This window comes from Lipotes vexillifer, unplaced genomic scaffold, assembly GCF_000442215.2.
Source record: "Lipotes vexillifer unplaced genomic scaffold, Lipotes_vexillifer_v1.1 scaffold914, whole genome shotgun sequence".
Taxonomy (NCBI): domain Eukaryota; kingdom Metazoa; phylum Chordata; class Mammalia; order Artiodactyla; family Lipotidae; genus Lipotes; species Lipotes vexillifer.
Window position 1 is genome coordinate 4164485 of NW_006780388.1, and position 15959 is coordinate 4180443.

Here is a 15959-nt window from a genome sequence, read left to right on the forward strand (position 1 = left end):
TAACAAGTGACTGGGGACACACTTGAGGACCAGGCGTAAGTGTGTAGTGTCAGTGTGGTCACCAGCCTTTCTGCCCTGGGGGCGGCTTCAGTTCCCTGCCTACCCCTTCCTGCAACCCTCCAGTCCTGCCCAGGGCTCCTCCTTCAGGGAGAGCACTAGCTCAGGGGCTCAGCTTGGATTCCCCAGATTTCAGGCTGGAGGTCTCTGGACCTCTGCCTGTCTCATACATTCAACAAAGTTATTGATTCCCTCCTGGTGTGTGAGAGATGGTAAGCTTCATTTCTACTTTCAAGCTGCTTACAACTTTGCATAAAAGGCCTCATCCTTACCTCAGAGATGGCAGAGGCTGTAATGAGCACTCCACCCCCACGCACAGCACAGTGAATTTTAATGTCCCCACTCTGGGGGAAGGGAGGTCACACTACCAGCTTTTGGAGGCACCCCAAAGCTTGTCTGGCACTTTGGTACAGAAAGGATTTTGTCCAATCTCTTGCTTGCTTCGGATAATACTAAAAGGCACATAAAGTTGGTGGCTCAACCCCTCTGGGCTGGGGTGGGGCAGCAGGTGGACAGGTGGGTGGGTCTGGGACAGATGGGCAGAGCATGGGTGTGGGCTCAAGGTCTTGTCGACAGAGGTAGTTGGTCCTGGGTGGATGCTGGGGTGACCGAGGGCACCCTGAGTGCTCAGGCTGGATAGATGCTGTTGTGGTGGCCTTCGTCTGCCCAGTCCACCAGCTCACTGCTCTGGAACCACAGCTGGATCTCCCTCTGGGCCCCCTCCACGGAGTCGCTGGCGTGGATGACATTCCTGTGCCAGGTGGCAGAGGTAGGACACAGGCTTCAGTGTGCACCTTGGGGGTCCCAGGGACAGTCTGCTGCGTGCATCTTGGGGGTCCCAGGGACAGTCTGCTGATCCCCTACTGTCGAGGGGAGCAAGCGGGGTGATTGTACAGAGGTGAAAGGAAGAACAGGGGAGCTGCAAAACTGGATTCCAACCTGATCTCAGCTTCTTACCCACAACCTCTGTCCCGTGCCAACCCCCAGGGGGTCTGGCGATAAAGTGAGGTGACAGACAACGATGGCAGAGCACATATAAAACACACAGGGAATGCTTTATCTTCTCCTGTGTGCATGAAAGGGTTTTTAAAAAAACTGCACTAGCAAACGTTAGGTGTGATGTGCCACCAGTAAAAGTCTCCTCTGGCTTTACTTTCCCCTGAGCAAGAAGCCCAGGTCTGGTGGATCTGCCTTGGCAGCAAGCCGCCACCCCAAGCCCCTAGTGAGCTGGCCCTCAGCTCCAAGTGGCCGAGTGTGTTAGGGCCCCCATACCTGCTGATGTGGATGCTGAAGTCTCCCCGGATGGTGCCAGGGGCAGCCTCAGCCGAGTTGGTGTGCCCTATCATAGCCCTCGAGGTGCAGACCACATTGGGGCCTTCCCAGACCTGCAGCACAGAGATAAAGGAGGTGGGGAAAGGTGGGTAACACCAAGGGCTCAGTCCAGGACCCTCCACCCCTCCCACCAACCCTGCCCCGCTGTACCATGGCCACCACCGGGCCGGAGCTCATGTAGCTGATGAGGGCTGGGTAGAAGGGCTTCCTCTGCAGGTCGTGGTAGTGCTCAGCAAGGATGCTCTCTGGTGCCTGGTGCATTGGGGGAAGGGGGTGAGAGGAGCCCCTGGAGAGGGAGCCCCACCAGGCACTGGGACAGTGACATGGTGTACTGATCACAGGGCCCTTTGCAGACGACACCTACATGGGGCAGCACTCCAGCCACAAAAGCACAAGGCAGACACTCCCCACCCCTCCCCTTCTACTGCCAACACCAGGATGTCTTCCTGACGCAGGGCTGAGATGTGAGAAGCCCCCCATCCCAGTCCCCTCAGGGACACCCACAGGCCAAGAGCCCTGGTACCTGCAGCATCTTCATCCCCACCAGCTTGAAGCCCCTCCTCTCAAAGCGCTGGATCACATCCCCAACGAGCCTCCGCTGCACCCCATCTGGCTTCACTGCAACCAGGGTCCGCTCCAGGGTCCAGGAGGGTCCTCCTTTAGAAGAGGGGGGTTCGGGGCTGCCGAGGCCTCACCCTTTCATGTCTCCCGGACCTGGGTTCCCCTGCCGGGACCCAGGTGTCACCTGGACTTCAGAGTGTCTGCCTCAGGCAGAGCAGCTCTGGAGGGGAGGAGTGTGGTGTCCACAGCCAGGACTGTCCAGCATGGTGCTACCCCTTGGGACAAGCAGCACAGGGGGTCCCTGGGGACTTCAGCCTGTCGGAGGGGCCATGGGCCCTCCCAGGCAGTGGCAGAAGCTGCCCATGATAGAGCTGATGTCCCCTAAAAAGGCATCTATCTTAGACAGCCTGGAGGCCTGGGGAGGCACAGTCCAGCTCAGAGGCCACCCAGAGGCCCAAAGATGCCACACTGGAAAGAAAGTACAAGTCTTGGCCTGATTTTCACTCTTGTCCTTTGTGGTGCTAGCACAGACAATGTCTGAACCCCCAACCTGCCACATCAGGAAGGAACTACCACCCATCTTCTGGGTCTCACGTGAAGGAATGGCAGGGAGACAGAAGTGCACTTTCCCCACCGGCTGGGCCACAGACAGCAGGACAAAGGGACCTGGGGATTGAGGAGAAAGGTGGAGGGGTTCCTGTCTGCAGGTGGGGAGAGTTGAGAGGGCTCCTCCCCTCACACCTTCCTTGGCCAGGCTGCTGTGGGGTTCCAGGGCGGGATGCTTCCAGACCTAAAGTCAACACTGCCACAGTCTTCCCCCTCCTGGGGAGACACTGCCCGGAAGACCCCCCAGCATCATCACCCTCCTACAGCCCCAGGCCACTTCCAGAGTTATGCTGACCCTCAGCATTGGGTCCAGGGTCAAGTGTACTTTTGAGAGGAGCCCAGACCCTGGATGTCCAGCTAATTCCTCCAAAGAGGGAGGAGAAAACTGGAGGAGAGAGAAGACGTAGGGTCCAGGAGGGCCAGTGTCCCTGGAGGCATCTGCAGCTGCCTTCCATCCCCAGGAGGAAAATAAACCCAAGTTGTGCAGGGCCTGGAGAGCAGGCAGTGGGTACCCACCACATCCCTTCAGTGAACCGCGCTGGAGGAAGTCCCCCCATCCTTATTCCATCCCCCAAGCCCAGTGCCTGGGGGCCCTGCTGCCAGCTGGCTTGTGCCTCAGCCGGTGGCAGTTCACTCTTGCCAGCATTTGGAACGCCAGGACATCTGCCGCTCAGGAAGGGCCTGAGGGTCAGCAGCTAGGGCAGAGGTCCCTGTGGATACCAGCGGGCAGGGATAGGCCAGAGGGAAAAACGCCCCAGGACGGCAGTGTTCATCTGCTGAGAATGACCCCTCTCAGGAACCCCGGGTCTGCCACAAAGTGTGGCCACCAGGCTTCTGGCTTCCTCCTGCCCTGGAACCCTGGGGACCCCCTGCCCTGAGCACGGTGAGGAGGTGAGCGGGGGCGTGTTGGGCTGGGTGGGAGGGAGCGGGGGTGGGGTGCGCTTAGGGCCCCAGCCCGGCGAGAACCCGACGGTCGCGCAGCTCCAGCCGGCCAGTCCCGAGGCCTCAAGCCCCCTGCGCCAGGGCCCGCACGTGCGCCAGCAGAGGCCTGCGGCGCCTCAGCCCGCCCCACCTCGCGCATGGCCGCCGGGTGGGCGGACTCACCAGAGCTGGAGCGCTCAAGCAGGCTGGCGACCGGGGCCCGCGTGCGGCACATCAGCCTCCGCAGCGCCGCGCGCCCGGAGAGACCGCGCATGACTCCCTGCCCGCGAGTGCTGTCTGAGAGCGCAAGAGAGAGGCCCGGGGATGGAGGGGGAGGGGCAGAGGGAAGAGGGAGGGAGGAGGGTGGAGGGAGAAAAGGAACCTGGGGAAGGGTTGGAGGGACAGAGGGAAGGGGGAGGGAGGGAAAGGGAGGGAGGTGGAGGGGCAGAGGGAGAAAAGGAACCCGGGGAACGGGCAGCGGGAGAAAGGTGGGAGGGGGGGAGGGGAAGGGAGGAGAGGAGGAGGAGTGGAGGGAGGGAGAGCGGCGCAAGGGCCCCATGGCCTCTACCCTCGCGGCCCCACACCGACCCTGATTCACTCAAGCGGCCTCGGGAAGTATTTAATGTCAATTTCTGTTAAAATCAGAAGAAAAAAACAACAGTGATGATGAACGCAGCATGGATTGTATTCGTCTTTATACCAACACAGTCCTTAAGTATCAGTTTGAGTTCATGCAAGTCCTCCTGCGCCTGTCTTGGGCTGCACCCCGTCCTGGCAGGAGGACCTGCTTCTGGGGGCTGGGGGTGTCCTCCCATCTGAGTCTCCCTCGGAAATTACACCCTGCATCTGGGGACGGTGGACCTGGATGGTCAGGCAAGGTCAGGCAGGACATCTCTGCATCTGGACGGGGAAAATCCCACCTTTATTCTCAAGTGGACATGTAACTGCATTCCTCTAACTGAGGGAATTTCGCTTCCACTGAAACCCTTACGGTGCCTGTGACTTTATCGCAAGCAGAAATCACAGATATTCTCATTTACTATATTGTTCCAGTTGAGAAGGTGGCGCAGTACTGTTTGAAATATGAGATCAACTGCAAGATCTTATGTAATGAGTTTTCGTTTTCTTTTTTAAAAAATTTTATTTATTTTTGGTTGCGTTGGGTCTTCGTTGCTGTACGCGGGCTTTCTCTAGATGCGATGAGCGGGGGCTACTCTTCGTTGGGGTGCACAGGCTTCTAAATGTGTTGGCTTCTCTTGTTGCGGAGCCCAGGCTCTAGGCGCGCGGGTTTCAGTAGTTGTGGAGAACGGGCTAAGTTGCTCCGTGGCAGGTGGGATCTTCCCGGACCAGGGCTCAAACCCGTGCCCCCTGCATTGGCAGGCGGATTCTTTTCTTTTCTTTTCTTTTTTAAATTTATTTTATTTTTGGCTGCATTGAATGTTGCTACACGCGGGCTTTCTCTAGTTGCGGGGATTGGGGGCTAGTATTCATTACAATGTGCGGGCTTCTCATTGCGGTGACTTCTCTTGTTGCGGAGCCCAGACGGGCTCTAGGCGCGCGGGCTTCAATAGTTGTAGCACACAGGCTTCAGTAGTTGTGGCTCACGGGCTCTAGAGTGCAGGCTCACTAGTTGTGGCGCACGGGCTTTGTTTCTCCGTGGCATGTAGAATCCTCCCGGGCCAGGGCTCGAACCCATGTCCCCTGCATTGGCAGGTGGATTCTTAACCACTGCGCCACCAGGGAAGCCCTGTAATGAGTTTTTGAAAAAGCATATATACTTCTTTATGCTGTTGTGGATGGAATTGTTTTCTTAATTTCATTTTCAGTTGTTCATTACAAGCATATAAAAATACAATTGAGTTTTGTATATGGATCTTGTATCCAGAGACTTTGGTGAGCTCATTTATTAATTCTAATAGTTTTTTAGTGGATTCCTCAGGATTTTGTACATACAAGGTTATGTCATACAGGAATAGAGATAGCTTGACTTTTTCCTTCCCAATCTGGCTGTCTTTTTTTTTTTCATTTTATTAATCAGTTGCTTGGCTAGAATCTTCAGTACAATGTTAAATACAAGTGACCTTCTTTTTCCACTGTCTTAAGACGGGAGATTAGATTATTGTTTTGAAATATTTTTTCTTTCTTAGTATAGACATTCACAGCTATAAATTTCCCTCTAAACACTGCATTAACCATATTCCATAAGTTTTGATGTGTCTTCATTTTCTTCCATCTCAAAGTATTTTCTGATTTCCCTTTTGATTTCGTATACTCTAAAAACTACAAATCATTGTTGAAAGAAATTACAGAAAATCTAAAAATGACAAAACATCCCACATTCATGGATTGGAAGACTTAACGTGTTAATATGTTAATGCTCCTCAAACTGATCTACAGATTCAACTCAATCTCTGTCAAAATCCTGACTTCTTTGTAAAAATTGGTAAGTTGATTCTCGAATTCAGTGGGTTTGCAAGAGACCCGGAATAACCAGAAACTCCTGAAAAAGAACAAAGCAGGAGAACTCACACTTCCTGACTTCAAACTTAGCACAAAACAATAAAAATCAAGTCAGTGTGGTACCAGCACAAGGATAGACATATAGACCAATGGAATAGAATTGAGAGTCCAGAAATAAAACGATACATCTATAGTCAACTGATTTTGGTGAGGAAGCCAAGACCATTCAATGAGAGACAGAATAGTCTTTCCAACAAATGGTGTTGCAGTAGCCAAGACATGGAAACAACCTAAATGTCCATCGACAGATAAATAAGTAAAGAAGATGTGATACACATATACAATGGAATATAACTCAGCCATAAAAAAGAATGAAATAATGCCATTTACAGCAACATGGTTGGACCTAGTGATTATCATATTAAGTGAAGTAAGTCAGAAAGAGAAAGACAAATACCATATGATATCACTTATATGTGGAATCTAAAATATGACACAAATTAACTTATCTACAGGACTTCTCTGGTAGTCCTGTGGTTAGGACTCTGTGCTCCCAATTCAGGGGGCTCAGGTTCGATCCCTGGTCAGGGAACTAGATCCCACATGCCACAACTGAGACCTGGTGCAGCCAAATAAATAATTTTTTTTTAAAAAAAGACATGTACCACAATGTTCATTGCAGCACTATTTACAATAGCCAGGACATGGAACCAACCTAAATGTCCATCGACAGATGAATGGATAAAGAAGATGTGGCACATATATACAATGGACTATTACTCAGCCATAAAAAGGAATGAAAGAGTTATTTGTAGTGAGGTGGATGGACCTAGAGCCTGTCATACAGAGTAAAGTAAGTCAGAAAGAGAAAAACAAATACTGTATGCTAACGAATTTATATGGAATCTAAAAAAAAAAAAAAAAGGTACTGATGAACCTAGTTGCAGGGCAGGAATAAAGAGGTAGACATAGAGAACGGACTTGATGACATGAGGTGGGAGGGCGAAGCTGAGGCGAAATGAGAGTAGCATTGGCATATATACACTACCAAATGTGAAACAGTTGGCTGGTGGGAAGCAGCAGCATAGCACAGGGAGACTGGCTTGGTGCTTTGCGAGGACCTAGAGGGGTGGGATAGGGAGAATGGGAGGGAGGCTCAAGAGGGAGAGGATGTGGGCACATGTGTATGCATATGGCTGATTTGCTTTGTTGTGCAACAGAAACTAACACGGTATTATCAAGCAATTATACTCCAATAAAAATGCATTAAAAAAATATCATTTAAAAAAATTAACTTATCTATGAAACAGAAGCAGACTCACTGAACAGACTTGTGGTTGCCAAGGGGGAGGAGGGTGGGGGAGGGATGGATTGGGAGTTTGGGATTAGCACATGCAAACTATTATGTATGCAATGCATAACCAACAAGATCTTATTGCATAGCACAGGAAACTATATTCAATATCCTGTGATAAACCATAATGGAAAAGAATATGAGAAAGAATATATAACTGAATCACTTTTTTTTTACATCTTTATTGGAGTATAATTGCTTTACAATATAACTGAATCACTTTGATTCAGCACCTGAAAAGATGCTCAACATCATTAGTCATCAGGGAAATGCAAATCAAAACCCCAAGAGACAACTTTATACCCGCTATCATGGCTAGAACCAAAAGGTCAGATAATAACCTGTGTTGGTGAGGATGTGGAAAAATTGGAACCCTCCTACATTACTGATGGAAATGTAAAATAATGCAGCCACTTTGGGAAATAGTCTGGCAATTTCTCATATGATTAAAAATCGAATCATATGACTCAGAAATTCTACTTCTAGGTATATACCCCAAAGAAATGAAAGTACATGTCCACAAAAACTTGTACACAAATTTTCACAGCAGCATTATTTATAGTAACCAAAGGGTGGAAATAACCCAAGTGTCCATCAGTTGATGAATAGATAAACAAAATGTGGTCAGTCCATGCAGTGGAATAGTATTTGGCCATAAAAGGAAGGAAATACTGACACATGCTGTAACCTGAATGAACTTTTTTTTCCCCTAACCACTCGACCGCAAGGGAATTCCCTTGAAGGAACCTTGGAAACATTATGCTGAGTGAAAGAATTCAGTCACAAAAGACCACGTATTGTATGATTCCATTCATGTGAAAGTACAGAATAGGGAGGTATACAGAGACAGAAAGTAGTATTAGTGGTTGCTTAGGGCTGGGGGTGGGGAGTTGTGGGGGAATGGGAGGGTGATAGCTAAACGGTATGGAGCTTCTTTTTTCTTAATATTTTATTTTATTTTGGGCTGCTTCAGGTCTTAGTTGCGGCACACAGGATCTTCATTGCGGTGTGCGGGCCCTCTAGTTGAGGCGTGCGGGCTTAGTTGCCCTGCAGCATGTGGGATCTTAGTTCCTCGACCAGGGATTGAACCCTCATCCCCTGCATTGGAAGGCGGATTCTTAACCACTGGACCACCAGGGAAGTCCCTGGAGCTTCTTTTTAGGAGATGAAAATGTTCTAAAATTGACTGTGGTGATGGTTACACATATGTGTGAATACACCAAAAATCATTGAATTGTAAATTTTATTTATTTTATTTATTTATTTTTTGCAGTACGTGGGCCTCTCACTGTTGTGGCCTCTCCCGTTGCGGAGCACAGGCTCCGGACGCACAGGATCCGGACGCACAGGCTCAGTGGCCATGGCTCACGGGGCCAGCCGCTCCGCGGCATGTGGGATCCTCCCGGACTGGGGCACGAACCCGTGTCCCCTGCATCGGCAGGCGGACTCTCAACCACTGTGCCACCCGGGAAGCCCCTGAATTGTAAATTTTAAATGGGTGAATGGTTTAGCATGGAATTATTTCTCAACAAAGCTGTTTTTTCAAAGATGAAAAAGCAAAAAATAAGGAAAAAAAAAGACCAAAAAAATGAAAAAGCATTTATTATTATGTCATATATTTTAAATGTCTTGAGACATCTTGGCTGTTTCATCAAACCACTTCCAGCCCTGCACAGGTCAGGCCCTACACTGCTCTGGGACTCTGAGGCTGCTGTAGCCCAGCCCCAGACTGATCCCTGTTCCCAGAGACAGTGCAGCACATGGCTCACAGCACTGCTCTGTGCAAGGTGGCCACTTCCTGTTGGGAGGTGAGCCTGCTTCCCCACCCCCTTTGCATCTGGGCTGGCCCTGTGGCTGGTTGTGTCTGCACAAATGCTGGGTAACATCCTCATCTGGGCCTTAGAGATCTACACTTCTGCCTTTGCCATTTGGGATGCATGGGCTTGGACTTTCCTTTCCACGTAAAGAAGCCTAAGGCAGCCACAGAGAAAGAGAAAGAAAGAGCCACCAGCCCCCAGCCATCCCTACCAAAGCACCAGAAGTGTGGGTAGTCATCTTGAGAGTTCCAGCCCCAGCTTATGCCTCAGGGAGCAGAAGAGCCACCAGCTGAACCCTGCCCAACTCCCTGGCTCAGCAAAGAATCAGCAGAAAATATCCTGGCTGTTGTGTGAAGCCGTTGAGATTTGGGGTAATTTGTTGAGATGCCTCCCACTCAACCCAGCCTGGCTCAACTGAGCTCATCTGAGATGTGGAATCCCTTGGTTTCTCTGTGGCCAAGCCAGGGCTCAAGTAGAATAGTGGCCCTAGGTTCAGTGCTCCTCCAACCACAGTTCCCTGCATCCTCTTCTGGCCAGGATCTGTGCAGCTACTGTGTGAAGACTTCAGGCTGACAGGTGGCTGGCTGAGTGAGTTAGGAGGCCTGAGTTTCGACCCTGGTCCTTCTTCTAAGGCTACACCTTTACCCGCCCTGAGCCCCCGTCCCCTCCTCTGTAAAGTGCTGCTGACGGTGCCTCAGGGAATAGGGTTCTGGCACATGGGCTGCTTCTTGCTCTGTCCTGTCTCGTCCTGTCCCCTCTGGTCCCTGTTCCTGTCCCTCTCCTGCACCCTGACGCCCTCCTCAGGCTTCCAGACCCACTGCCACTGTGTCAGATGGGATTGTTGGGGGATTTACCTCCCCCAGAGGCAGAGATGTGCACCCTGCATCTCCCTGGCCCCCATATCGCAACAGTTCTGGGGTGCCTTCAGAGGTTCCCGAGAGATCAGGCCAGAGTTCCATGACCTGGGCCTCCTTCTCTTCCCTTTCCAGACCCACTTCCTACTCCCCCTGAGTGTTCTCTGGGACCACATCCTAAAACATCGTTCTCACATTTTCACACAGGTCCACATCAGGGTCCACCTCCAGGAAACCCAGCCTCAGAAAGGAAGATACCAGAAGGAAACACTTTATGACCACATTTGATACAGCAGAGCACAAACACGAGGCTGTTCATTTCTCCTCTGATGCTGACTCTCCTCCCGCGTCCGGCACTAAACGTGGAAGCACTTTATCAATACATTTGCTTGGTATTTATTTCTCTGTGACCGCATTCCTCCCTTCTAGACTCTCCTCTCACATCTCTTGAGGAGTATATCTCATAGCCCTCAGATCATTTTCAGTTGTTACAGGTCCAGTTTCACGTGGGTTAAAACCCCCGCCATGTATCCACCTGAAGAGTCCTTTCTCTCCTTCCCCCAAGCCGGCCGGCTTTGGTCCAAGTGAGGCTGGTCTGCAACGACGTCCTTTCTCTCAATCTCTGTCCTCATCTGGTGCATGACTTTCTTGTCTCCAAGTTGTTGACATTCAGCTTCCTCCTGGCAAGGCAGCCCTAGTTCCTTCTGAGACTTAGGACGACAGACATCCTGCCTCGGACCCTGCACCCCTGAGCCCTTCAGATAGAGCCAGGGGCCAGGGCCAGTGGTCAGCTGTCCTCACCTTGACCCACAGACCCCAATCAATGTTCCAACAGGATTGTTTTGTGGTCTCGAATTACAATATGGAAATGCAAGGTGCTTGACTACCCAGACTCTCTGAAGAAGATGAGGGTGAGAGGGCTTGTTCTGCAAGCTATCAGTCCTTGTTACATAGCTGTAATAATTCCGACCATGTGTTGGCCCAGGTATTGACAAGTAGACCAAGGGAACAGGATAGAGAACCCAGAAATAGACTCATACATGTACGAGCACCAAATATATGACTGAGGAGCCACTGCAGATCAGTGGGAAATGCAGACTTTTCAATAAACTTTGCTGGGTCAATCAGGTATCCATATAGAAAGAGAGAGAGACCTAATCCTGCATACACAGAAATAAATTTCAGGTAGGTTAAAGGCCTAAATATGAAAGGCAGATCTATAAAGCTTTCAGAAGGTAGGAAACTATAAGCAGGACCTTCTAAGGGGAAGAATTTCTTTAGGCACAAAAGGCACTAATCATAAAGAAAATGATTGACAAATTCAACTACATTAAAATGAAGAACTTCATAAAAAACACCATGAAGACATTAAAATGGCCCAAATCTAAAACACTGACAATACCAAATGCTACCAAGAATGTAAAGCAACAGGAACACTAATTCATCACTGGTGGAAATGCAAAATGGAATTTACTTTGGAATATATTTTGGTGGTTTCTTACAGAACTAAACATACTCTTACCATGTGCTGTAGCAATCATTATACTTTGTATTTACTCAAATGAGTTGAAAATGTATGTCCCCAAAAAAGTGCACATGGATGTTTATAGCAGCTTTATTCATAATTGCTTTATTCATAAATTGCCAAAACTTGGAAACAACCAAGATGTCCTTCAGTAGGTGAATGGATAAATAAACTGTGGTGTATCCAGACAGTGGAATATAGTTCAACAATAAAAAGAAATACGGGGGAATTCCCTGGTGGCCCAGTGGTTAAGAATCCGCCTGCCAACGTAGGGGACACAGGTTCGAGCCCTGATCCAGGAGGATCCCACATGCCACGGAGCAACTAAGCCCATGCGCCACAACTACTGAACCTGCACTCTAGAGCCCACGAGCCACAACTACTGAGCCCGCGTGCCACACTACTGAAGCCCACGCTCCTAGAGCCCATGCTCCGCAACAAGAGAAGATATAGCATTGAGAAGCCTGTGCACCACAATGAAGAGTAGCCCCCGCTCAACGCAACTAGAGAAAGCCTGTGCACAGCAACAAAGACCCAACACAGCCAAAAATAAATAAATTAAAAAAAATATATATTAAAAGAAAAAGAAGAAAGGGTGGGGAGTAGATGAAACAAAGCTGTCAAAATGTTGATGATTGTTGGGGCTTCCCTGGTGGCGCAGTGGTTGGGAGTCCGCCTGCCGATGCAGGGGACATGGGTTCGTGCCCTGGTCGGGGAGGATCCCATATGCCGCGGAGCGGCTGGGCCCATGAGCCATGGCCGCTGAGCCTGCGCGTCCGGAGCCTGTGCTCCGCAGTGGGAGAGGCCACAACGGTGAGAGGCCCACGTACCGCAAGAAAAAAAAAAAAAATGTTGATGATTGTTGAACTAGGGTGATAGGTATGTGAGGGCTTGAGTGTATGATTTGATTTCAGTGTATGTTTGAAAATTTCTATAATAAAAGGTAAAAAACAAAACAGGTCTTTAAAAAAAAAAAAAAGAAATGTGCCATCAAGCCCTATAAGGATATGGAGTAAATTTAAATGTATATTACTTAGTGAGAGAAGCCAGTTTGGAAAGGCTATATACCGTATGATTCCGACTATATAACATGCTGGAAAAGGCAAAACTCTGGAGACAGTAAAAAGATCAGTGATTGCCAGGGGTTGGGCACTGGAAGGGATGAACAGGCAGAGCACAGAGGATATTTAGGGCAGTGAAACTACCCTGTATGGTAGTATAATGATAGATACATGTCATTATATATTTGTCCAAACCCATAGAATGTACAATACCAAGAGTGAACCTTAACGTAAGCTACGGACTGTGGATGATTAGGATGTAGGTTCATCAGCTGTAACAAATGACCGCCCTGGTGGGGGATGGTGATAGTGGGGGAGGCTGTGCATGTTTGGGGGCAGAGGGTATATGGGAACTCTCTGCACTTTCTGCTTAATTTTGCTATGAATCTAAAACTCTTAAAAATAAAATATATTAAACACACACACACAGACCATGAAGAAAGAAAAAGACAAGTCACAGAACAGAAAAGAATATTTCCACGACTTAAAACCTATGCACGTCTAGGGCTCTATGACCAGAAATCAGTGAGTAAAAGACCAATGGCCCAACAGCACAGCAAATACCTGAAGATTCATTTCTCCAAAGAGGAAATTTTAACAGCCAGTAAATAACGCAAAGGTGCTCAGCCTCAGGAGTAATCAGAGAAACGCAAATACAGTCATGGTACAAATCTCCAAGTCTGAAAATTCCAGATATTAGCGAGGATGTGGACCACTGGAACCCCTCACTGCTAGTGAGAATCTCAGCTGACCAAACCCGCTTAGGTGAACAGCGTGGAGTTGTCAAGAAAGGGAAAAGACAAGCTACAGAGCCAGAGAAAGTATTTGCAACTCATAAATCTGATCAGGGTCTAGTATGAAGAATTTATAAAGAACTCTTACAAGTTAATAACAGAAAACCACTCCGCCCACACCCTCCCGTAACCCTCTCCCCTTGAGTGTGGGCTGCACCCAGTGACAAGGAGAAAACAGCGGGAGATGGGAGGTTGCCTTCAGGATTGGTGACTAGACCCACTGATCTGCTTCTTCCTTTCTCCTCCCCCGCATCCTGCGTGGAGCTCCAGCTGCCCTACGGGCAGGTCCACGTGACAAGGAACCCAGGTCTCTGGCCAACAGCCAGTGTGGACCTGAGGCCACAGCCACGGATGTGAGTTTAGAAGCAAATCCTACCCCAGTCTAGCCTTGAGGTGACTGAAGCCCCGGCTGACACTTTTGCAGCCTGACTAAGGATGAGGTGGGTGGGGAATGAGGGGCGACAGCCTTGGATTTCTGGGATATTCCTGCTTGGAGAGACCCTGCCCTGCAGGGTGGGAGGAGAGGGCAACCTAGGAGAACCAGACTCCATACCAGCCCTGCTGCTGCTGTCTCCTTGCCCTGCACCGGCTCTCCAGCTGTTTCTAATCTTGTGCCTCTTTGGGTAAACATGGAAGTTTCCAGCTTGCCCCTTCCCCATCACCTGCAAACCAGCAGCCTCTCAGGAGACCCTGAGTCTGATTTTCACTGATTTCTAGTTACCTAATTATTGTTATAGATTTCTAATTTAATTCCATTGTGATCAGAGAACATATTCTGTATCACCCAAATTCTTTGAAGTTTATGGAGAACTGGTTTTTTGTTTTGTTTTTGGCGGTACGCGGGCCTCTCACTGCTGTGGCCTCTCCCGTTGCGGAGCACAGGCTCCGGACGCGCAGGCTCAGCGGCCATGGCTCATGGGCCCAGCTGCTCCGCGGCATGTGGGATCTTCCCAGACCAGGGCACGAACCCATGTCCCCTGCATCGGCAGGCGGACTCTCAACCACTGCGCCACCAGGGAAGCCCAAGAACTGGTTTTTAAATTTTATTTATTTATTTATTTATTTGGCTGCACTGGGTCTTAGTTGCAGCATGCGGGCTCCCAGCTGTGTTATGCAGGCTCTAGTTTCCCAATCAGGGATCAAACTCAGGCCCCCTGCATTGGGAGCACAGAGTCTCAACCACTGGACCACCAGGGAAGTCCCTTGACGCTCTTTTAATAGGTGCATACATATTTATTTCTTCCTTATGAATTGACCCTTTTATGGTTATGAAAAAAATCTTTTTTGGTGATACCTTTTGTCTTGAAGTCCACCTTATCTAATAGAAATATAAGGACTCCAGTTTCTCATGTTTATTATTGCATGCTGGGTCTTTGTCCATCTGCTTACTTTCAACCCATCTGTGTCTTTATGGATGTAGATAGCTGGGTCTTGCTTTTTAAAAAATCCAGTCTGGGGGCTTCCCTGGTGGCGCAGTGGTTGAGAGTCCACCTGCCGATGCAGGGGACGCGTGTTTGTGCCCCTGTCCGGGAGGATCCCACCTGCCGCGGAGCGGCTAGGCCCGTGAGCCATGGCCGCTGAGCCATGGCCGCTGAGCCTGCGTGTCCGGAGCCTGTGCTCTGCAGCGGGAGAGGCCACAACGGTGAGAGGCCCACGTACCACAAAAAAAAAAAAAAATCCAGTCTGATAATCTTTGCCTTTTAATTGGAGTGTGTAGTCCATGAATAATTAATGTAATTATTGATATGGTTGGAGTTAGGTCTCCTATTTTATTATTTGTTTTGTGTTTGCCCCCTCTGATTTATATTCTTTTCCTCCTTTCCTGACCTCTTTTGGATTAAATGAATATTTTAAAATATCTTTTAATTTATTTATTGGATTTTTAGGTATACCTTAGCATTATTTTTATACTGGTTGCTCTAGGGATTGTAATTACATCCCTAACATTTCACAGACTATTTAGAATTTATACTGTGCCACTTCATGTAAGATGCAGGAATCTTGCAACCATGTAGGTCTGTTTTCTCCTCCCCACTGTCCTGTCTGCTCCATTGTTTCTGCAGAGAAGTCATACGTTGTTTGAATTGCTATTCCCTTGAATGTCATTTTTCTCTGGATGCTTTCAATATTTCCTCTTTTTGTTTGGTTTTCAGTAGTTGACTATTATGTGCCTGGGTGTGATTTTCTTTGTACAATTTCTTCTTAGGATTCACTGAGCTTCTTGAATCTGTACATTAATGTCTTTCACCAAATTTCTCATGTTTTTTCTGCCTCGTTCTCTCCTATCCTTTTGGGACTGCAACTTTAAACATGTTAGACCTCTCTTCACCCCTGCTTGGGTCACTGCAGGGGGAGCCAGTGTGGGTGGCTTCTTCTCGGAGCTGGGGTCCCAGGTAGCCTGACCTGCATCTGCCAGCCCAGGGAAGCTGGTGAGGGCTGCCAAGGGGGAGCACTCAAACCAGAGCATCACTCTTGGAGCATCCTGCCCTGGCAACATCTGCCCCTGTCACCCACTGCCACCAGGGGACCACTTTCATCTTTCTCATCTTCTCCTGTAAATTGCCAGGGTATGGGATATTTCCAGTGTCTTCTTTTGGACTGCCTTTTTTTCAGTGTG

The 15959-nt window shown here is 49.1% G+C and overlaps 1 protein-coding gene across 3 annotated transcripts; it reads right to left on the reverse strand.

The window, feature by feature from the left end:
- Positions 1 to 371: 371 nt before the first annotated feature.
- Positions 372 to 9219, reverse strand: NME4 (NME/NM23 nucleoside diphosphate kinase 4). 3 transcript variants are annotated; one of them, XM_007453622.1, is made up of 5 exons: positions 3661 to 3774; positions 1913 to 2046; positions 1540 to 1641; positions 1330 to 1442; positions 372 to 808 (listed from the first exon to the last, which is right to left on the reverse strand). In XM_007453622.1, the coding sequence occupies exons 1-5, from the start codon at positions 3749 to 3751 to the stop codon at positions 685 to 687; spliced, it is 564 nt and encodes a 187-aa protein (XP_007453684.1). In that variant the 5' UTR covers positions 3752 to 3774; the 3' UTR covers positions 372 to 684. The 3 variants fall into 3 exon arrangements, with proteins under 3 accessions (XP_007453684.1, XP_007453685.1, XP_007453686.1); XM_007453623.1 differs by lacking the exon at positions 3661 to 3774 and adding an exon at positions 9205 to 9219 and having other exon boundaries at positions 685 to 808; positions 1913 to 2023; XM_007453624.1 differs by lacking the exon at positions 1540 to 1641 and having other exon boundaries at positions 685 to 808; positions 3661 to 3751.
- Between the last annotated feature and the right edge of the window lie 6740 nt (positions 9220 to 15959).

Excerpts from the sequence above, each read along its gene's own strand:
- NME4 (XM_007453622.1), bottom strand. The coding sequence starts at position 3,751 with ATGCGCGGTCTCTCCGGGCGCGCGGCGCTGCGGAGGCTGATGTGCCGC. Across the intron at positions 1,642-1,912 it reads TGGGGATGAAGATGCTGCAG|GCACCAGAGAGCATCCTTGC; the intron begins GTACCAGGGCTC and ends CCAATGCACCAG. Across the intron at positions 1,443-1,539 it reads CCGGCCCGGTGGTGGCCATG|GTCTGGGAAGGCCCCAATGT; the intron begins GTACAGCGGGGC and ends TCTGTGCTGCAG.